Source organism: Diplotaxodon limnothrissa, linkage group LG17, assembly GCF_057381915.1.
Source record: "Diplotaxodon limnothrissa isolate DT_005_m linkage group LG17, D_limnothrissa_male_GT1.1, whole genome shotgun sequence".
Taxonomy (NCBI): Eukaryota; Metazoa; Chordata; class Actinopteri; order Cichliformes; family Cichlidae; genus Diplotaxodon; species Diplotaxodon limnothrissa.
This window is the reverse complement of record NC_140612.1, coordinates 5,466,742-5,490,090: the sequence shown is the minus strand read 5'-3', so window position 1 is coordinate 5,490,090 and position 23,349 is coordinate 5,466,742. Positions and strand designations below refer to the sequence as shown.

Here is a 23,349-nt window from a genome sequence, read left to right as displayed (position 1 = left end):
GTAGTGTACGGTGCGAGTGAAAGTCACCGTGGAAGTAAAGCTCAGCCAAGCTCTCTCACCTCACCGAGAACCCGATCAGGCTCCGCCGTCTGTGCGTTAAGGCGCACAGCCCAAACTGAGAACTTTACGCTCTCCCTGGAGGATCGTACCACCCCCTCCTCTTTCCTCCGGCTCTCCCTGCTTGACTGTGCCTTGAGGCTTTTGGTAGGCCACTTCTGACTCTTACGCCCGGTTCTGCTGAGTTGTGGCCGGTTCCACCCAGAGCCCTGGGTCACCCATGAGGCTGGAGGCCGCAGCCAGGATGGATCTGTTCAGGAAGCTGTGGAGAGCGAGGAAGCTGATCCTTGTGGTGTTCATTCCGCTGTCCCTGCTTCCCTTACCGCTCATCCACCCTACCAGTGTGAGTACGAGAGAGAGAGTGTGAAAAAATGTGAAGTTTTTTATCATTACACGCAGCATATACACGCAACAGAACGCTTACCATAACCAAATGGGTTTCAAAATAAGAGCACGGTAGAGTTTAACTGTATAATTTTCACTATCAATGTATTTGATGGATAGAATATAAAGGTATTAATATTCTATTGGAAATTATTGACATATAAATGCGTCAAATTTATTGAAGTTAATTCGTAGTTCGACAGATACACTTTTTTTTAAATGCACAGATGTGAAACATTTAAAGACGAAATGACGAGAAACTACTTTTAAAGCACCAGAAAATCTCTTCAAAGCATTAAATGTGATGGATATACCAGTGCCTATAAGAAATAAATTAAAGATGTATGTTAAAAATAATCAGTATATGCGAACTTAGGTTAAATCAAACATCATGCGCCAATAATTTACTCTTAATAAATACCTAGCAACCATCCGGCACAGCAGTAAACAAGATATCCAGTTGATCTGTGGGTGGTGATGCTGCTGCTCTTGGCCTCAGTGTCCTGATGGGATCTTGGTGTGTGTGTGTGTGTGTGTGTGTGTGTGTGTGTGTGTGTGTGTGTGTGTGTGTGTGTGTGTGTGAGGGAGAGAGAGAAAGGCGCACTGTCCTCCGTTTTGATAATCGCTTGTCTCGAGCTCCCCCGATCATCAGCTGAGCCGTGTGTGGAGAGGAGATGTCGCGACTTGTTAATGACCTAAACATCATCGTGCTCCTGAAAAATAAAAAAGTGAAGAGGGAAAAGATGGGAATAAAAGGAGAGAGGTCCGTTCCTCTTTTGCGTGTCTTCCCTCCGAATCTGGGATAGCTCTGTTTTCAGTGTCCTCGGATTAGTGAAATCGTAATGAAAAGCACAAAATTACATGAGCCATGTGCAAGCATTCGCCATTCTGAGACTAAAACCTTAAACTTTTGCTGCTGGGGAGTGAGTTTCATGTATTTTTTAAAAAATATTTGAATATTTGTTTTGTTTGTTTCAGACTTTCTGATTGTGGTGTGGTCTCATATTTACCGAGGCTCAGACCAGTGCATTTCTCTGATTTGCAGAGCCTCTCTGGTTAACGTGGTCACCTGTCAGATTCCATGATATCCAGTAGAAAGCACTTTTTTCCCTCTAGTGTAGGTCATACTGAGAACACCTCAATTGGGATTAGGATTCTTTTTCTCCCGTGACCAGTGAAAGACAGTAGCAATCAGCAAACCAAAATTGAAGCTTTAAAACACCCTATCAGAGCACGTCACTGTATTTATGATGCAAATGGTACACATTAGCTCCAGTTTGTGACTTTAATGTATTACAATCTGAGTCACAGAGGTAACAATCAATTTAAAGGGAGTGAGAATGTGTTGGTTTGAAAGGCCCACGTCATTTCAAAACTCACGGCATGCGCAATGCATTTTCAAAATCCTCAAGGTGTTCTGTGATAAAACAGTCGTAAGAGAGGCGATGCGCTTTAGATCATATTCTGGGACATGGCCATAGTGTTTTCTACACATATATCAATTGTAACTACAGGTGTTTCTCTGTGTTTATTTTAATGTCATTCATATTCAAAGAAAGTGTTATGCTCCACAAGTTGACCGTCAGCCAATAAGAGCGATCGCCAAGGAGCCCTGCTGTTATGTCAGTGGTGGTGGATGTTTGGCATGAGTAAGTGGTGCAGGATGAGGCCAAGAAAGAACAAAAGAACAAAAACTTGACTACAAAGAAAAAGAAAGAAACAACCCAAGCAATTAAGTTATATAATCAACCCACAACCACGCTGGATTTGAGCCCCCACGTGGCTTCCTTACGACACCAGGGACCCCAGACTGTGTCGGGAATGTGACGGGTTCAGAGAAACATTGTGTGTGTGTTTGGAGAGGTCCTGTGTCCAGCTGCAGCTGAACAGGACATCTGTAGGATGCAGTCAGGCCAGGTCAGAGAGACTGAGGACAGGAACAAAGAAGCAGAGTCAGTGGCAGATAAGCACAGTGCTTATCAGAGGCGCACGTGTGCAGTTTCACAACTTTCCAGAATTTTTGCTGAGTCCAGACAGCTACGTATACACACACGCAAAGAGATGTTCCCTGGCCTTTGGCTTGGCTGCTGTGATGCACACACTGAAAAATTGCTGCTACTGTTAAAAAACTGGCAGTTAATTACGATTTATATTTGGTGAGCCTCTGAATTTTCCTTTAGCAGAAATCTGGCATTTGTGGTTTTTAGCTGTCTTGTCATGTGGATGGATTGCCAATGAATGTACCCTGTAGGACGATAACTGTGGTGATCAGGACAAATATGTGTATGACTCACCTAAGATGGTCTTTTTAGCTGTGATGTGTACTGATGTTCTTTTAAAAATGCTTTTATTGTCAGAGCAATTTGGATAATTAATTTGTTTGACTGATATGTCATCCATTTGTTACCCAGTTCAGGGTAGTGGGGTCTGTAGGTGTGCACTCTATAACTGATGAGATAGCCGAGGTACACCTTGGACAGGTCAAACTCCAGTCTTAGAAAAGGAAGTTTCATCAGTGTTGTCAGTATCAAGTCAGTTTTCATGTGAGTATTTTTCCATACAAATGGGCACAGGAGTGAACCGTGTGCATGTTATCTATTGAGCCGTTTAGCCTTCTGCTGATTGACTCAGTGAAAAACGTTTGAGCTGTGATCTAATCTGCCTATCAGACATCCTTAGGTAACTGTCTCTTCTTTTTCTAAACTGAATAATATTCCTGTTCATTTCCCAAGCTGATCACGGATAACAGTTAGTTGACGAGGCAATCAGTGGGCTTCTGTTTAGAGAAAAGCTGACCTATCAGCTGTAAAACACTGAGATTTCAAAGAAAAACATCTTTTCTCATCCCAGTAAGCTCACAGTAATCGCTTTGCTCAAAGCTTCTAAAACCACACCGGGCTCCGATGCAAAAGACTCAAGAAGTGTCTAGTGAATAGCTGTAAAGAGAAAACTTTTGCATTCCTCTTTCTTCCTCACAGATCTCACAGGAAAGTAGGAAACAACAAGTCCAGGGCATTGTTACAAACAAATTATGAGTCCTTTTGGTGTCCTGATTGTTAAATGCATTTAAATGGTCTAAAGCATGATCTATTTCACTGTTTTCATTAGCACAAAGAGAGTAATAGGATGCACTGTCACTTATGGATGTTTCTTATGACAAACTGCAGCTAAATACCCAGAATATAAAAACTTATATTTTTCTTCTCTGCAGCATCTTGCTTGAGGAAAGATACGATTGTGCCTGAAGGGTCCATTACAGTTTGTTAAGCCGTTTAACATTTTCCCTCTGGTTCTCCAATATCACATTTTACAACAGAAGCAGAAATCAAGTGAACTCTCACCTAGATGGAATACAAAAAACAGCATCTCACACTTTCATGCCTGTCACAGCCGGGGTGGCCGGTCAGTTGTCCACTTTCCCTCAAAAATGGCCCTGCAGGTGGCACTTTCATAAAATATATGTAGGCTGATTTTAATTTTGTCACCACAGAGAGTTGCTAATTTTGTAGTTGAAATGATTTTTAAGATTAATAACTGGTTACATAACCTTCAGAGAAGCCTGCCTTAAATCAGCACAAGCACAGGTTATCTTTCATGTGATGACTTCGGAACCTCGACACGTCTTAGCGTGAAGTCTTTTCAGCACAAAGGTTGAAGTACAATGGCTTTAAAAACAAGCCAAACAAGGAAGCCAAAGAGTAGGATTTGAGGATCTAACTGAAGCTGCAGTTTCTGTGGGGCAACTGTGCTCTGATAAATAGTGACCAATAATCAATCATGGATTACTGCTGATTTGTCTTTTTTGTTTATCTGTCCATTTGTTTGTTCTTTCCGAAGGTCACATTTCTTTTTCTCTTTACATTCTCATCAGTGTGCTTTCCCCCCCGCAAACCAGTAGTCAGACCTTTGGCATGGCTTTAATCCTATCCCCCCCAGGATTAATAAAGCATTCTGATTCTGATCTGGCAGACTTCCAGCACGTCCTCGGTGTGGTGTTGTGTCCGACACAGGCAGGAGCTGTAAAGCTAGCTGTTAAAGTGCAAAAACTCATTATTTGGACACAATGTCTCTCTTTATAATACTGGAATGTTTTCTTAGTGGATTTAAATTGTTGTAATCTTTTCAGTGGCGAAGTTCTCTTTGATTATGAACCCCAAACATCTCATTTGGTCTAATCAGGCAGCTGCACCTAATGCCTGGAAATGCCTCTTAAATCTTTAGGAGCGTTTCCAAAAAGTAAGCACCTGTCTTTAGAGTAAAAACCTGTGTTGTCAACAGCAAATCAAAAACAGAGCAACGTCAGAGCACATTTTATGCTTCTGCTTATTTTCTGTTAGAGTGGTAGATGCTTGTTAAATATGGCCAGTGCTTCATATAATGAGAGCTTTGTATGTGCAAGTAATCCCTGTGAGCCAACAGCTCCGGCTTTAAAATGCTCTAAATGCCCCTTTTGAGACATTTTAACATTTTTGGCTGTCTGTGATATCAGTTAGAGCAGAAATAGGGAGTCGTCTTCACACACTGGGGTTAAGGTTAAGATGTGGAGTTCCACAGGGTTTCGTGCTAGGACCACTTCCGTTTACATTATAGATACTTCCTTTAGGCGGTATTATTAGAAGGCATAGCATACATTTCCATTGCTGTGCAGAGGATACCCAGTTTTATCTACTCACAAAGCTAGATGACCAGTAAATTTAACTGCAGGAACGTCTTATAGACATAAAGACCTTACTCCATCTGTGCAATATGTCTAAAATTAGAAACAGCCTGTCTCGGAGTTATGCTGAAAAACTATTTTACCATCACTCTGCAACATTTATTACTTCTAGACTCAACTACTGTAATTCATTTTTATCAGGCTGTCCTAAAACTGCCTGAGAAGTTTTCATTTGATCCAAAACACAGCAACAGACAAGCTGACATAGACTACAAACAGAAAGCATATTTCTCCCATACTGCCTCTTCATTGGCTTGCTGTTAAATCCAAAATAAATTTAAAATCCTTCATGTCACATAAAATATCTTGAATAATCAGACCCATCAATAGTACTGTAAGGTAGTTTTTTAAATAAATAAATGTGGTAGTTGAAAATAATAATACTTGCTTGCTTGTTACTGTTTCTATACTACTTCTACAGCTATTAAAACTTTTAATATAGCTATTAAAATGGCTTATTGTAGCTTTATAATAACATTAGTTGCATAGCACGTTTCAAAACACAGAGTTGCAAAGTGGTTCACAGTTTGAATACAAACACATGATAAACACACTGAAGATCAATATGCATATTCAAACATACTGAGCCGCCTTAAAAATGGTCTGCGAGCAGCAGATTACCAACAAGCATTCTCTCATATTTCTTGTCTTCATTGATATGTTGATCGTCAAACTGTAGATTTTCGTTATTGTGTTCCTTTTGAACACCATTTTTTTTCTTTTGCACACTGGCCACATTTGTACAGTCTCTTTGTGGTTGTTGTCACATGCACTGAGGCATCTGTGCTTACCTGTGGATATTTTGAAACTTCAAAGTTTCAGGGTTCTTCTACAATGTCTTTGAATTGTAATAATGTACATGGGTTTTCTTGCAACATAATGTAAACAGCAGGCATGGATAAGCTTGACTTCTGAAAAGGTTTTTTTTTTTTTTTTTTTTTAAATGGGAGTTCAAGCAGGTCTGGACATGGTTCACGCTGAAGTCCTGTGGCTAATTCTCCTCCCTGTGGGTTTATTAACTTGAGATTAAGTGACCTGCTACAAGCGAAATGCTATACTAAGCATTCTTCAGTACAGACTCCAGCAGCGTTTGATAGAAGCTAATATGAAATCTGTGTTCAACAAAAGACTATCCAAGTCTCATATTATAACATAGTGATAACCTGCATATATAATAGCACTATGTGCACCCTGTCTATGACACATTCATTCTGACCTAAATTAAGCTTATTAAGCATTAAGCATAATTCATTTGTGAACAAACTGTATTTTTCTGCGAAGCGAGTGTCAGCTATAAAAGGTCTTAACAAATGTCACGAGATTCAACTTTAGTTTTGAAGATTGGAGAGCGTGTCACTAAGCCCATTGGTGTTGCGACAGAGCGGTATGAGAGGCTGGCATGCTGACATTATATAACCAATAACAAGATTAATGTAATATCAGTGTGTGTGTGTGTGCTAGAGTTTTGTCAGAAAGAGTGTTAGTGTGTGTCCCAGTTGGATATTAAGTACAAACAACACTCCCCACTGCTGCCACAACAATAAACTCACACAATATTTGTACTTGTACTTGTAATGTATTCTAAAAGACTGTGCGCATCCATGTGAGCACATCCACACACACACATCCATGTGAGCACATCCACACATGGATGTGTGTGTGTGGACAATGTTGCTACCAATCTAAAATAATAATGCAATTGCTATAGAGACCTGTGTCTTTTTTTCTGTATTGCTTATTGTGTGGATGATATAGACAGACTTTTTTGGGGGTTGCAGGAGGCGTGTTGTGCTTATGTGTTGATGGTGACGGCCGTCTACTGGGTGTCTGAAGCTGTTCCCTTGGGTGCTGCTGCTCTGGTCCCAGCCTTCCTCTACCCGCTCTTTGGTGTACTCAAGTCCAGTGAGGTGAGTCCTTCTTTCCAGCTGATTGTCTGGTTTGAGCTTCAGTTCTCTGAAACCTGTCTTATAAACTCTATTTGAGATGCCAAATTAAGAGTGAGTTGTATATTGAAAATTGTAGCATCTATTGTGAGCTAAAAGTTTTGATTTTTCATAACTGCAGAGCCTGGCAGAGAAGGAGAGCAAAGAAAAACAAAGATCCCGTTTTTCAGAATGAACGCGACCGATTGTGGCAGTTTCACATAGTCGGGTTAGAACATGCAGAGCAGAGACACTATGACTATGACCTCATGCTTTAATGCGTTATAAGTGAAATCTTAAACTGATTGGTACAAGGTGCTAAAAGACAGTTCAGTGTCCCACAAAATACCTAAAATTTTGCTTGCATGTTTGAAAATTGGAGGAAGTTTTAGCATCGCCTGCTCTCAATTTCTGAAAAGACAATATCTTAATCTTAGTGTCATTCTGTGCACCAGTGAATGCTGTGTGTGCTGATTCCACTTTTCTGTCTTTGTATGGAGATTTTCACATCATGTTTCTCGGGTTTTCAATGTGTCTTGTGATTAAAATGCCCGTTTGAACATTGAAAAGCACTGTAAAATAGGATAGACAGTCACGCTGAACGAAGCTTCTGACCTTCACAGGACTGAGTGCTTAACTCTTTCATGAGCACATATGCAATGTGTGTAATAACATGATTAAAACTATATGTTCAATAAATTGAATAAATGTTCTCATCAAATGCCACTACTCAAAGCTTAATAAAAAGGATATAGAAGAATAAACATAATATAAAAATGATATAATTCCCACACAGCCATGTGCTGCAAATCCTGCTACAGCACCATGCGTAGCTAAATATTTTCAAGGCAAATTACAGCTTTGACACAGTGCAGTAAATCTAAACGATAACAATTATTCTTTAATTTATTACATCCTAATTCTGGATGTCTTTTGTTAAAACTTTGCCTTATTATGCAAATATCCTCCTCCGTTCTTTCAGTTTGAAAAGGCACCAGGACTGAGACTCCTGTAGCAGTACAAAAGTCTTGGTCAGATTCTTGTTAAGGTTTTTGCTTTTTGCTAATTAAACAAGTGGGGCAGGGATAGCTCAGTAGGTAGAGTGGGTTCCCCATCGTCGGAAGGTCTGGGGTTCGAATCCACTGAAAGGCTACCCTGAGATACCCCTGAGCAAAGTACTGTCCCTACATGCTGCGCCTGCTTAGTGGCTGCCCACTGATTGAATGGGTCCAATGCAGAGAGAGTAATTCCCCTATGGGGATCAATAAAGTATACATTATTATAAGTGTTCTTGTAACTGTACAGTATGAGGCACAGGAGTCCCCAGTAGGTTTTTTTTTTTTTTTTACAAACTTCATCAATTTTTAGTGTTTACAGTTTTTATAAAGTAAAAATCTGCTGTACAGATCTCTATATATCTGTTTAAGTAGAGTTATGTCCATGTTAATAGGAAGAGGTTATTGAATAATTAAGAATATTCTCCTTAGAAACTGCATTGTCTTACTTTATTGGGGGTTTGCTACTTTTTTTCTAAAGCAACATTAAAGCAAGAAAAGAAAGAAAAAGGTGGTAGTAAAAATATACGTGCAGATCAGACGGTGCATGGTTTTTGTGTTCTGGACTGTGCTATGTATGCTTAAAGAAATTTGGTCCACGTGTGTGCTCCTCAGACATACATCAGTTTTTTGATTTACAGTTCTCTGTTGCTTATCCTATTACACTCCAGTGTAAACCAGAGGCATGGTCAGTCAACTGTGAAGGTTTCATTAGACATGACTGAGTGGAGAGTGCAGATGAACCCGTTAACCCAGCACTCATCATCAGTACCCACTGATGTTCTTCACATGGCCACACCCAGCCTCTTTACGACCATTAACACCACTGCCGATCCTTAATACAGTACGATTGGCGTTACTGATAGTGGTGGCCATTGGCGTCAGTTCCCTTTTTTTTTCTTTAAAAAAAAAAAAATACCAGTAACAGTTTCCTCTCAATTAAACTCACCTTCATCATCTTTACCTTTGTTATCTGCATTACATAAAAACTGAGTCGTGACCAAAGCGCCTTGACAAACAGTGACAAAAGCTGCCTGTTAACACTGCTGTAAGCCGCTTGTGATGGTGTTCCATAAATATGCCAGCAGAGAGCTTTATGCAACATTTCCAGTCTATTATAGCACTTTCATTTTTTTGTAATCTCCTCATTTTCTGCTGCTTTAATGCTGCTAATTTAGAGATTAGATTCCATCTTCATCTGCTGCCACTCAAGAGTGGAATATAAGAGCATCAACAATGCACAGGATCTTATCTCATCCAGTTAACAGTTAAAGTTTTCTGCGGTCATAAGTGTTCCATAAAAAAGCTAGTATTTAAAGTGATTGGAAAGGACTATGACTTGGATTTGTACCTGCAAATTGAAATGAAAACCGATTAGCCGAGTTTCAGTGCTAAACAGCTGTGGAGGATAATCTGTACACTGTATGTGAATACTGTAGCAATGATTATGTGTCTGTTAAACCTGGAGCTGTCACTACTAAGCTTTGCATTAGCTAACACTGAGATTTTAGCTATTTTAGTCATCCCTTTAACTTAATAAACAGCTTAATAACAGCTGTTATTGTTACTGTGAAGCAGCTGATAGGCTTGGATGCATTCCAGCATCTGTCTGATTCCCATTCAGGCTAAAAGTTGGTTTCTTGTTTTTAAAAGTTCATTTATGGGATTTTGACATCTTATATGACAACAAACAGTGTGGAGAGACATTTTATAGGGCCTACCCTGTGTACTTTTGTTCCCAAGAAGACCAAAGTGTAAACGTTCAGCTGCCTGTATTATTACTAGGACTTCCTCTACCCACCACATCTCCCCAATCCTGAAGCAGCTTCACTGGCTCCCGGTTAAATTTCGCATCCATTTAAAAATAATCCTCTATACATTTAAGGCTATTCATTCTCTCTCTCCACCATACCTCTCCGATTTAGTACAGATGAACTTCCCATCCCGGTGCCTCAGATCTTCATCTTCTCTTTCTCTCTCTGTTCCTTCCGCTCGTCTGATTACAATGGGGGGCAGGACTTTTAGTTGCTCTGCCCCTCGACTTTGGAATTCCTTACCCCCTGACCTCAGAAATATTAGTTCATTCCCTCTTTTTAAGTCCACCCTCAAAACTCATCTGTTTAAAATTGCTTATGTTTAAACCTCTGTATGCTCTAACTTTTATCTGTTATTCTTATTATTGTGTATATTTCCAGTTTCTGTGTTTTTATCTGTTGTACAGTGTCCTTGGGTGCTTTGAAAGGCGCTATTTTTAAATAAAATGTATTATTATTAAGGAAAATTAAAAGATTTTAGGTGAGAGGTGAGTGCACCTGGGATTATGTAACGCTGCAGACCTGTGAACGCTGCTGATGGGAAGTAGAGCAAATTAAGAACAACAAACCATAAGTGCTGATCCTGTACGAGGGAGGGTGGACCGGGTGAAAGGAGGGTCTCGGAACTTCTTCCTGCCTACAACATCTCATTTTGTTTATTTTCCCAGCATCTGTTGAATTGGTTTGAAATGATGTAGACTTATCATTTGAAGTGATAATTTTTGTACCTCTGTGCATGTTCAGGTAGCAGCAGAGTACTGCAAAGACACAACTCTGCTGCTGATGGGAGTCATTTGCCTGGCGGCCTCCATAGAGAAGTGGAACCTTCATAAACGGATTGCTTTGAGGATGGTGATGATTGCAGGGGCCAAGCCTGGCATGTGAGCATCACACTTTTGTACATTTAAACACTATAATGATGGTAAATGTAGTCATAATGTGCGTGCCCCCCCCCCCCACACACACACACACAAAAGTATAAAATGACCTCCTTCTTGTGCAGGTTGGTACTGGGCTTCATGTGCTGCACCGTATTTCTCTCCATGTGGCTCAGCAACACATCCACCACAGCCATGGTGATGCCCATAGCTGAGGCCGTCCTGCAGCAGCTGATCTGCACCGGTCTGGCAGACAGTCATGTCGACTCTGAAACAGCAGAGGTGCCTGAAGAGGACAGTGGTATGTCTGGGTCTGTCACTACATTTCTGCAAATATAACAACAGTGCTTGCACCAGTGTGGACATTAGCTAGAAGGTGCTGTAGCAGAGAGGGTCTCCTGTTAACAGGCAAACAGTCAAACTTTTCAAACTACTTCTGTCATTGACTTGACGATGCCCGTGTTTCTCTGCAGCTGTGCCAGACAAAGAGGAGAACCTGGACAAGAACCAGCTAGAGCTGCTCTACCGCAACAACTGGTATGTGTCTGTGGACATTTTGGGTCTTTATTTATGCAGTGTACACTCGATGATATGTGAATGTCTGTTTAAGTTGTCTACACAGGGTTCTGTGGTATTTCTGCAAGGATTTTACCTCTTTATCTGTGCTAATAAGTTACATCAAATGACTGTTTTCCTTCAGTCTCACTCATTTTAACCAAAGTAAAGTCAATTTTCTCTCACACAACCATACTGATTTTCTTTCTTCTCTTCTTATTTCAGCAATGACAACAATAAGCAGGAGCTCTCCACACTAAGTGACGTAAGTGACGTGTGTGTGTGTGTGTGTGTGTGTGTGTGTGTGTGTGTGTGTGTGTGTGTGTGTGTGTGTGTGTGTGTGTGTGTGTGTGTGTGTGTGTGTGTGTGTGCGCGCGCGTGCGTGAAGTACACAGAATGTGGAAATTAGCCACAGAAAAATCTATATGCTTTCACTGATTCGGTATTCTGTTGTTTTCAGACAAAAACCGCTGAGGTCAACGGTTTGGGTCTCAAGCCCATCTCAAACCAGGAATTCATAAAAAACACCAACGGCCACCTGCCACAGGTGAGCAGTGTGTCAGTGAAGAGGGTGGGCCAGAGCCATGTTGCTGGAAACAAGAGCTAGAAGCAATCTTCCTGATTGCTTCTCATGTTTGCTCTTCGTTTACAACATTTTCATCACTCTAGGTTGAGATTGAAATCCCAAATGTAAAGAGGGTGAAGATGAGAAGAGACTCCCAGTATCCCACCAAAAGGGATCACATGATCTGTAAATGCCTTTCACTAAGCATCACGTATGCAGCGACCATCGGAGGACTCATCACCATCACCGGCACGTCAACCAACCTCATCTTTGCTGAACAGTTTAACACGTAAGTATGCTCACGTATGTGGTATCTACACAAACGCTTGCTTATGTAATGATTTAAATAAGCTTCCAAAATCTGTTGACAGTAATATTAAATCTACTTTACAAACCGTTCAGAATCAGAGAGAGATGCTGGTCTGTAATGGCTTTGGATGACTGCAGACATCTCCTCAGTTCTCAGACATGTTTACAGCTTGGTTGATTTCTTGGCTGCTGTGTTCTCTATTTTGAAAAAGTTTATGTTAGCTGAGTGTCTGGGGCCACAAGAGATCAAACTAATCAGCCTCTACAGTGCTCACAGAGATGATTTCATCTGGCCACTGCCTGACAGAATGGCCTCCTTCATGTCACAGCTTGTGGACAAAGGTCAGGTTTTGATCTGTGTGGGATTGCGTGTGTGCTAGTAGTTGTGATGCTAACAGGGACAGCAACAAATCTAAGCAGTGTAAAGTAAAATCTCATAGATTAGAGATTTAAGCTTGAAATTTGTTGATTGTGTGTACTTATTCAGTTTAGTTGATCCAAAACTGGAGTCCATGCTCGTACAACAAGTGATAAACTTGACATCAGTTGCTTTGACAAGCATATTTGTACAGATTGTGGATGTGATTTTAGTCAGTGCTGCACAAATACAACCAAACTTATAAAAATAAATTCAAACATACAGACAAATTAAACAAAAAAGCCTTTTTATCTATGCTATGTGCTTTTGACACATTAGTATGTGTCTACACGAAGTGGAGGACTTGTCACTGTCAGTCCCATGATATGTGAATGAGGGCAGAGACGCTAACAAAGCAATGTTAGATTTATCGGAGGGTTATTTTAGTACCCGGCTAACTTTTAGAAGCTGAAAATGAGCTGTTTGTTTGCAGGTTTCTCTTAGCTAGCTACTTGTGGAGTTCCATAGGGTTCTGCCTGGGACCAGTTCTATTCAAATTATTCATTCATCACTTAGGCAGTATTCTGTGTACATTTTCATTGCTATGCAGATGATACCCAGCTTTATATATCCATTAAGCCAGATAACACACTCCAATTAATTAAAGTGCAGGGATTTCTTAAAGACATAATGACCTAGAAGACCTCCAATTGTGAGATTATTGTACTTGGCCCTTAAATATCTTAGAAACATTGTATGTAACCAGATATTTACTCTGGATGGCATTACCTTGGCCTCCAGTGTAATGACTACTTTCCTGCATTTGCATAAAATCTCTAAAATTAGAAACATCCTGTCTCAGAGTGATGCTGGAAAACTATTCCATGCATTTATTACTTCTAGGGTGGACTACTGTAAATATTCCTGAAAAGCTTTCAGTTGATCCTTTTTTTTTTTTTTTTTTTTTTTTTTTGTTTGGCCTGTCCCGTTTGGCTCTTTTGCCATCAGAATTGTTGTCTAAAGGCAAAGAAAGATGCCCAACGGATGGAAAGATGCCCAACGGATTGATCAGTTGATCCTAAATGCTGCAGAAAGAGTACTGGGAAGGACTAGAAAGAGAGAGCAGATTTCTTCCACACTGGCTTCTCTTCATTGGCTCTAGCTGTTAAATCCAGAATTGAGTTTAAAATCTTTATCCTCACATACAATCAGGCTCTGTCTTATCTGTGAAACTCATAGTACTGTATCACCTCAGTAGAGCACTTTGCTCTCAGACTGCTGGCTTACTTGTGGTTCCTATAATATTGAAAATGGAATGGGAGGGAGAATCTTCAGCTTTCAGGCCCCTCTTCTATGGAAGTTCTGATTCAGGAGATAATCTGTCTCCTTTTAAAAGAACGCTTAAAACTTTCCTTTTTAGTAAAGCTTATAGTTGGGTCTAGATCAGGTATCCCTGAATCCTTCCTTAGTTAACCTGCTGTAGACTTAGGCTGCTAGGTTTTCTCTGTTATTGTAGGGTCTTTACCTTACAATATAAAGCACCTTGAGCCAACTATGGTTTGGTGCTATATGAATAAAATAGGATTGAATGGAACTGCAAACATATCATTACTCATAGCTTTCTGAATCAACTCTTTTTATTTTTAACTGATGATTCAGAAATGTAGTATCCTAAAACTGAAATCAGGATATTTGGTTTTATTTTTAAAGTCAGTTTATGTTGAAGTCTCTGACTAATTGCCAACGTTGGCTTGATCTATAATCTCAGTAAACATTTTCCTGATGAGTTTATGGTCTCCAGTCGCTATCTTAATTCTCATTGAATACACTGTAATGCTCATTTGATACATTATGGTCCCCATTAGAGTTAAAAAGGACTATAAAGACAAGTAGAGGCTGGTTACCATAATGACAAATAATACCCATACGAGATCTAGGTTAAAAAAATCCTGCTAGCAACATCCATCTTTTATGTACGTCTGTGCTGAAGCCTCACATCTTATAACTTTCTTCCACTTTTGTCTGCTGATGAAAGGCTGTTTTTTTTTTTTTTTTTTAAATTTTTTTTTAAGTGAGATACTTTAAAAATTTAGTTCTGTTTTTTTCTGACAGGACTGCATCTTTGAATTATTACCCCCTCCACTGTACGCTTAATTGTTCTCTGTCTCCATTTGTACATAATTTTGCGGTAATAGAAGCTGGATTTTGTGTTTCAGTGGTGAAAGTTCTGCTCTTATTAAAGATACTCGTGTAAACTGGGTTTCAACTATTTAAACTGTGCAACGAATCCAGTGTTTCATGGCTCCAGAGCCCCACCAGCAGACTGTCAGCGTTTTTAAATGTGTCTCTTTAGTACGGATCATAAAATTTAACCCAGCACAGGAAATCCTGATGGACACTGACACTGATGTTGTCAACATATTATGATTTTTATTACTTTAGTTCTTTTTAAAATGCAATTTGGTGTTAAGATGAAATCTTAAAAGCTCTAGAATAGTTTCATACTTTTATTTAATTTATTGTGTTCTTGTTTTTCATAAATGAAACTTTCTATTTGCCTGAAATATCTCATTTTTTTCTCTCTGCTGTTATTTTATATAGAAACTCATGGTTCCCAGAGGTCTGTTTTCCCTGATTCTTTCTGTCGAGCTATGAGGTTGATGGGGTTTTCCCCTCATATTATCTAGGTGATGGGATCTGTAAAATTTGATGCAGATATCTATGATCCTCAGAGGATGACAAGCAGCCCAGTCATTTTCCCATACTTTTTATTGGCTCGCTTTCACTTTTCCATCCACGATGAGAATGCCCGGAGGTCAGAGAAGGCATGGCAGAGTTGTTTGTGCAGCAGATACGTGATCACCGTATTTGCATGTCACCTTTACTCTGCTTAGCGTCGTTACAGAGCAGTGAAGCATATCAGAGCAAACACACTTTATTACCTATATAGCTTTAAATGAAACAACAGTGGAGACCAACAACTTGTCTTATAGCTTAAAGTGCACTAATCATAAACTACTGATACACTACACAGAGGGCTATTAATGTTGATGATATGGTCTCCTCACAGTTTTCTCAGATTTCTTTTTCTCTGTGGAAAAAAGGGGGAGGTTATCCTCACCTATCCCAGCTGTCACTGGGTGGAATTAGGGTACAGAGATCACCAAGGATACATAGTTAACTGAAAAAACAACAACATTTTAATTAGCTAAAATAAGAATAAAAACTTAATCTTTGAAAAAACAAACAACTGAAACCATTTATGAGCTTAGAAAGCAACAGTGAATGTCATTTAGTTCCAGTGGATTCTAGATTCAAAGTATCTCCAAATCTGAGCAACTAACACCTAAACATTCCACATCAGGGACGTCAAACTACACGGTGGGCCACTTTGATCGTATCAATCGTATCAGCGAATCAACCCTTTCTGTCAGAATAAAGACATTTCACTCAACATTTAATCCCTGATAACTCTTAATATCAGAAAAAGAAGTCCAGTTTCAACAGTACATTTCAACTTTTCTACATGACAAATGTGTTAAATTAAATAGACGTTCTAGTTAATCACAGAAAATATAGTAAATCTTGAAAAACAGGAACATTTTTGTCATTTTCCTGTGTATCTGTTAGTTTCTTGCAGTATGAATGGCAATGGAGAAGGTTTTGTCAGTAGGGAAACCTGGAAAACTTCTCAAAATACAGTCAGAAGTTCCTAATTTATACACATTTTCCAAAACCTTCTAGGATTGGAGGAGTTGCTGGGCTAATTCCGGCCCCCGGGCCTTATGTTTGAAACCACTGTTCTAGATGTATGAACAGCACTACTCTTTAAACATGAATACATTTAATTAGGTGATAAACTTACCTTTCAATAGGTTATCAATAAAGGGTTGTAAATATTAATAGTATATTGCAGAAGTGTGTAGCAACCGTGTGGTTAGAGCAGGTCGTCTACTACAGTAAGGGGAAGGTTGGTAGTTTGATTCCCACCTGGATGCTCCAGGCTGCATGCTAAAGTATCCCTGAGTTACTCCTCATATGAGTGTGAATGTGAACTTAGATGTAGGGCATTAATGGATACTTTTTGGCTGCTCTCTTATCCACAAGGGGGCGCTACACAAGTCCCTCCACACATTTTTTGTTATAGCAAATGTTACGCCAGATACCTTCCTGATGCAGCCCCAAAGGGATTTGTGTCTCTTCCCGGGATTGAACTAATATCTTCCACTTGTTAGGTGAATGTGTAAAGATATTACAAAGCTTTATATATAAGGCTGAATATTAGAAAGTGGCATCCTTTCTGGCATGTCATGTTGGTTCTCTTCTTTTAAAATAGATAGATGCTGCTGCTTTACTCTGTAACTGCGTTCTGCTCTATAGAAGCTTCTTAAGTGTTTCTTAAGAGAATTTCGGTGACCCATTATGGCTTCTGTCCAGTAGTGTAGTATAGCTCTCTGAGCTGTGATAGTCACAGTCTTATCAGTGTGGACAGTCAGCTGTAATGCTGCACAGATAAGTAAATGAGAATGACAACATCTGTCAGTCAAAGCAAACACACGTGACCGAGGCTGGGTCAATGTGTGTAGCTGATGTGAGTTAATCGGCTATTTTTAAACGTGATAAGGTTCCATTTTTATCGGCCGTGACACATGCCGTCACAAGTCATGAGGCTCAGCCCCTAAAGAGCCAGTGTGTAGCAATGTGTATATTACACATTAAAGTGAAATGAATACCGATGAGTGTGGTTTAAAGCTGCTGTTTCCAACTGTCTTTCCAGCCGTTATCCAGACGCAAAGGTGATCAACTTTGGCACATGGTTCATCTTCAGCTTCCCCATCGCCATCATCATGCTGGTTCTCACCTGGCTGTGGCTGCACTTCCTTTTCCTCGGCTGCAAGTGAGTGCCCGTTCGAGGATCTTTGTGTGTGTGCTGTGTTGCTAGTTGCTGTGCTAATGGTCACAGGCAGGGGTGTGATTACAGAGGTGGGTCTCCTACTTGCCCACATCTCCATGTTGTCATTATGGACTCATGGTAATCCTGCTGCCTGTATGTTGTTGAGGCTACAGCTTGAAAAGCACAAAGCGACCGTATCAGGTCACCGTGTGGTTGATCTTGTTGTTGCTGTCTGTGTGTTCAGCTTCAGAGAAACCTGCTCACTCAGTAAGAAACGCAAAACCAGGAGAGAGATGCTGTCAGAGAGGAGGATCCACGAGGAGTACGCAAAGCTGGGACCCATCAGGTGTGTGCCAGAGCTGAAACGATGCAAAATAATTTCCCGAAATTCCAACTCTGATGTCAACTCTTCCACTTTTTATGTATATTTAAAGGACTAAATTCACCTGTGTGTAAATATAAGCTATGCATTTGCATCTTACTCACGAGCCTAGACGTGACATTTTGTCCCCATCGTGTTGTCACTCATGTAATTGTTGCTGACGCGCTTTTGTGGATTGTGTGTGCAGCTACCCAGAGGTGGTGACAGGTGTTTTCTTCATCCTGATGACACTGCTGTGGTTCACCAGAGAGCCTGGCTTTGTGCCCGGCTGGACGTCGCTCTTTGAAAAGTAAGTACTGATAATGTCGCGCCGGATCACCACAAACGTTCAGAAGTGTTAGTGGTCAGACACTTTAGGGAAGCACTGGTTCTCCGTAACAAATACACACCCTGTCACATAGAGTAGGTATAATAGACACTTAGTAAGGAGTGCTTATGCTCTTTTCATACACCATATTTTTGATTTTTGGCCTCTGTTAGAGTACTTTTGCATTATCTGTTTTATATCTGTGTATTCTTAATTTCTCTCTCAGGAAAGGCTACAGGACTGATGCAACGGTGTCTGTTCTTCTGGGCTTCCTCCTCTTCCTCATCCCTGCCAGGCGGCCCTTCTCTTCCTCCTCTTGCTGTAAAAACTCAGGTCAGCACTCGAGCACCTTTGGGTTGTCTCATCAGGGCTCCATTTGGTGGCTTTAAAACATATTGAATAATAAAAAAGGGCTCAGTGATGTTGTTCAGCTAGCTTCGTTAACATTCGTATACTACCTCAGATTATTTTAACAGCACATTACAGATGTTGTGAGCCATTCATTTGAGATTTGGTAAAATAAATGACTTTTCAAGTGTTTGTCAACCACAAGTATTACATGATATTATTCCCCCAGATCCTGCTCTATTGACATTTTTTTCTGTCAATTTAAAATATTAGATGATGATTCAGAGTCTGACCCACTGGCTCCCATGATCACCTGGAAGGACTTCCAGAGACTCATGCCGTGGGAGATCGTCATCCTGGTTGGTGGAGGCTATGCACTGGCAGCGGGCTGCAAGGTACTACGAATATATGTCTGTGTGTTCTTGTATTACTCTACTGCTCTGGCATCATAGCATCTGGGTAATCTGAATCTGCGATCCATTTTCACCATTATAAATTTCTTGATTACTTTGATGGAGTTAATGTGATTTCAACACGTATCTACAAGAGACTGTAGCTATAAAAGAGAAGAATCATTTCACATATTATTACATTAGGTAATGGTGGGGATATGAACAGCATGTAGAAAGCTGATTAATGTTGCGTGTGTGTGTAGGTGTCCGGCCTGTCAGTGTGGATTGGCAGACAGCTGGAGCCCATGAGTGGTCTTCCTCCCTGGGCGGTCACCCTGCTAGCCTGCCTGCTGGTTTCTGCGGTCACCGAGTTCGCCTCCAACCCAGCAACTCTCACCGTCTTCCTGCCCATCCTGTCTGCGCTGGTACGACATATTCTCTTTCATATCGCAACACCTGTTCCTCATTAATGATCATAAAAATGTCATAAATCATTAAAAACACTCACATAAATGACCTGGAGGATATTCAGTCTAACAGGTCTGCACTAATGTGCTGCTTGAAAATACTTTTTCATTTTTAAACTGTGCTAATTACTTCTGATGTGGGCCACGAATTTGAATAATCTTTACCAGGTGGTCTAAATAGTACTGGTTACATAACCATTACATAAGTGCGTGCGTGTAACAGTGCAAACAATGTAAAGCTTGAGGCAAGTGGCACTGATTGTGAGGCCGAGTTCTCTTTTTATATACATATAGATATCTAAAACATATGGAAGCCCGTTTCTGCCACTAAATAAAAACAAAGAAGCTAGTATCCATAACTCGAAATTTCGAGTTACTTTTCTCAAAATTTCGAGTTACTTTTCTCAAAATTTCGAGTTAGCTCTGCCAATCAAAAATATACGTGAATGAGGTCACTTTCTTGTTACCCGGAAGCATATGGCGCAGAGGACCGCACACTCAAAAACGGATCCCAACAAATTGGCGCTTTCGCGAGTATGTTTGCTGATAGTAACACCATGTGATTCAGCCAATAACACAGGGATTTCATCATTTGTGAAGCCAGGCTGAAAACACTCAGCAATCTGTGCATTCACGACTGGATGTAATACTGGTAGCTTAGCTGTAGCATTTGTAGCTGAGGGCTTCAGCTTCCGGGTAACAAGGAAATGACGTCATTCACGTAGATTACTGATTGGCAGCGCTAACTCGAAATTTCGAGTTACTTTTCTCAAAATTTTGAGTTAATAAATCGAAATTTCGAGAAAATAACTTGGAATTTTGAGTTATGGATCCTTTTTTTTTTTTTTTTTTTATTGGCGGAAACGGGCTTCCATAAAAACAACCTGTTATTTATACTCTTATACTATACTGGGATAGCAGCACAAACACATGTAAGAGTAGGGGAAAAATATTTGTGCATCTGCACATTATGACCCTTTTACTCAGAACCCCCCCCAAAAACTGCTGTACTGGCAATAATCCATTTTAGCTGTCAGTGGTGACGTTTTCTCACCAGTACGTCACAAGCCATTTTATTGCAGAATGGCGCCTGTTCCTCATGCACTTACTCATAAAGTGCACATCAAGGCTCTTTTTATTTCACAGCAGGTGCCATAATACTTCACCTCTGTCCAGTTGTTAACTGATGATGTATGAACCCTGCTTCCGGCTCCAAACTACACTGCATTCATTAAGGCTAAAGTCTTTTTTTTTAACATGTTTTAATGATTTTTGTCTTGTTCTATGTAATCTCAACCGGCCCTTAAAATATAGTCAGTGATGTCTGTCGGCTTCTGTGGGTTTTTATTACCACTCTTGTTGCATGTTTTAAAGTTCAGTTTAAAAAAAAAACAAAAAAAAAAAAACAACCTTAAAATGCTTACCATTGTAACAGCAGATAAAATTGTACATGTGCAATTTTTTTTTTTATTTTTCCCCACATTGCAAAAGTATGACATCATAGCGACAGGATGGGTCAGTTGTGACGTTAATTCTAGACAAACATTTTTATGATTATATTATGTGAAAATGTTTTTAAGTGTCATATCAACTTTTGTAGCAGTTGGTAACTCTGACCTTCTCTTTCTCCCATTTGTTAAATTTTTCTTTATCATCCTTTTTTCTTTTCTCTTCCCTCCTTCTACATTTTTCCGAGTTATCTATAACCTCTGTACTCCCAACCATTTCACCTCTCCTCTTCGCACTTGTCTTTTTTCTTCATTACTCTCTCTTTACTCCCTTTGTTCTTCTTCATTGCGTACTTCTCTGTCCAGTCGGAGACTCTGCACATCAACCCCCTCCACACTTTGATCCCTTCCACCATGTGCGTGTCATTTGGGGTCATGCTTCCAGTGGGGAACCCCCCCAACGCCATCGTCTTCAGTTACGGCCACGTGCAGATCAGGGACATGGTACGACACACAAACACACACTCACTGTCCCACAATCTTCTTGCACCTGCGGAATCAAAAGACTTCCGGGAACAGCGTATCCAATTCGAGGCTCTTTTTATTTCGTACTATGTGGCAAACAGAAACTCTTGATGCTTACTGAAGTAATTTTTCTCCTCCTCATCTCCAGGTCAAAGCAGGTTTTGGGGTGAATCTGATTGGCGTGGCGGTGGTAATGTTGGCCATCACCACCTGGGGGGTTCCACTCTTCAATCTGACTGAGTTCCCAGCCTGGGCACTGGCCAGGAATGTCACTGGGAGCTTATAACTAACAGTGGGCAGGTGCTGGTGGTACAAAGCGGGGATGAACTCAAAAACAGATGAGGAAGAGACTGGGCAAGTGTTGCGATTGCTCAGAATTATACTGATTAAACAGACCTTAAAAGAAGAACATGGATGTGGTGAGAAGGAGAAGAAGTGGAGAAACAACCCTCACCAGCTGCTTAGATATACTATTATATACTGGCCATACTGGTGTGTTACAAGGAATGTTAAACGCCTTTGGCCACTGGAGGACATTAAACTCCAACTGAAACCTTAAAAAATCAAGAACTGATTTAGTTTTTTTGATTTGTAGTAGAAGAAAAATGATAAGTTACAGTTTTACAGTAAACCTGAAATACATTTTCAGATCTACAACATCCTTTCATTTCACTGTTTTTAGATAGAAATAAGCTACATAAGGCCACTGTAGACAAGTCTCTTTTTATTGCATGTTTGCTGAACTTAAACATTTCCAATGAAATATACTTTTTACAACTAAATTGAACACATTTCAGCATTTCTGGAAAAAATCGGTCTTGTCTTTCGTGTAAGAGGGAAGAAGTGGTTGCTGGATTAAAGCGAGAAAAGAGCATGAAAAGAGAAATCTACCGTGGCTGCCAGTGTACTGTATATGTAGAGCTACTGTACTTTTTACGTTGAACACCGTGGGCCTTCCTTACACATTTCATGCACATTCTTACCAAAGTTTCTGAAGCTGCTTTTGTGTCCTAAAATGCTGTGAACGTTACAATTCTTGTTGCTACATGTTACTCGAACACTGCAGTGCCTTTTACAGTGCCTTGTGTTAATGAATTTACACGCTACTTTAACATGACCTACTATCAAACTTCTTATCCCAACAGTGTTCATGTCTTCCTGTGATGTCAAAGCACACTCCACCCTCATCCTCACCCTGGTTGCGGTAGTTTTAGTCAGTTTTGCTTAGGAAGATTCATAAAATGAATGATGTGCACCTGGCAGCCATAACAAGAGCAGCTTAAATGGTAAATACTAAATAAGGGGGCTTCCTTTAGCATATCTAGAGATGCCCTGGTGGTGACCAGTCGGCAACCCCCTGGGACCCACCGCTAGGAAAAATATTCCCTGACTCCACCAGCCATCTGGCAAATAAAAGTGTGACTCCTAGTGTATCACAGACATGATACGTGAGTTTCTGAAATGTCTTACATCATCAGTGTGACCTCCCCCCCCCCCCAAATTGTAAAGAAATTGCACAGTACATTTTTAAGCAAAAAAAGAAAAATCTGATGTAGCAAATATGGCACAATTTAAATCTCAGATATTCAAATGATTATTTTATTAATTAACAATAATTGTCAGAAGGTTCAATAAAGTCCATTTTCAAAAAATCAGGTTAATGTGCCCTTTAAAAGTGTGTCAGTTTTAATGTTACCTCAGAAGACCAGCTGGAAGCACAGGACCACGGTTCTTTTACTTCCATGAAGGCCAAGGAAAAATGATCAGAAAGGCATAAAAGTTGGGGTTTTTGTGACTACTCGACTGCAACCAGCCTTTTTACCTTTCTCCTTCAATCACATAACATAACGAAGTTTAGAAAAGATGTATTTACGCTAAAGACTTGAGCTGCCTTCAGTTACTTTTTGCTCGACCTATGCCAGAACTTTCTTTTCCTAATTGCAGAAGCTTATAGACCAACTCTGGTCATTAC

At 40.2% G+C, this 23,349-nt stretch overlaps 1 protein-coding gene across 1 annotated transcript; it reads left to right on the top strand.

The window, feature by feature from the left end:
- The first annotated feature begins 277 nt into the window (after positions 1–277).
- slc13a4 (solute carrier family 13 member 4) lies at positions 278–21,663 on the top strand. The gene is made up of 16 exons (XM_085375430.1): positions 278–400; positions 6,937–7,065; positions 10,694–10,830; positions 10,953–11,128; positions 11,301–11,364; positions 11,608–11,647; positions 11,843–11,929; positions 12,052–12,236; positions 17,392–17,511; positions 17,753–17,854; positions 18,078–18,179; positions 18,424–18,530; positions 18,819–18,940; positions 19,201–19,362; positions 21,219–21,356; positions 21,526–21,663. Exons 1-16 carry the CDS (start codon positions 278–280, stop codon positions 21,661–21,663), a joined length of 1,932 nt encoding a protein of 643 aa, XP_085231556.1.
- The last annotated feature ends 1,686 nt before the right edge of the window (positions 21,664–23,349 follow it).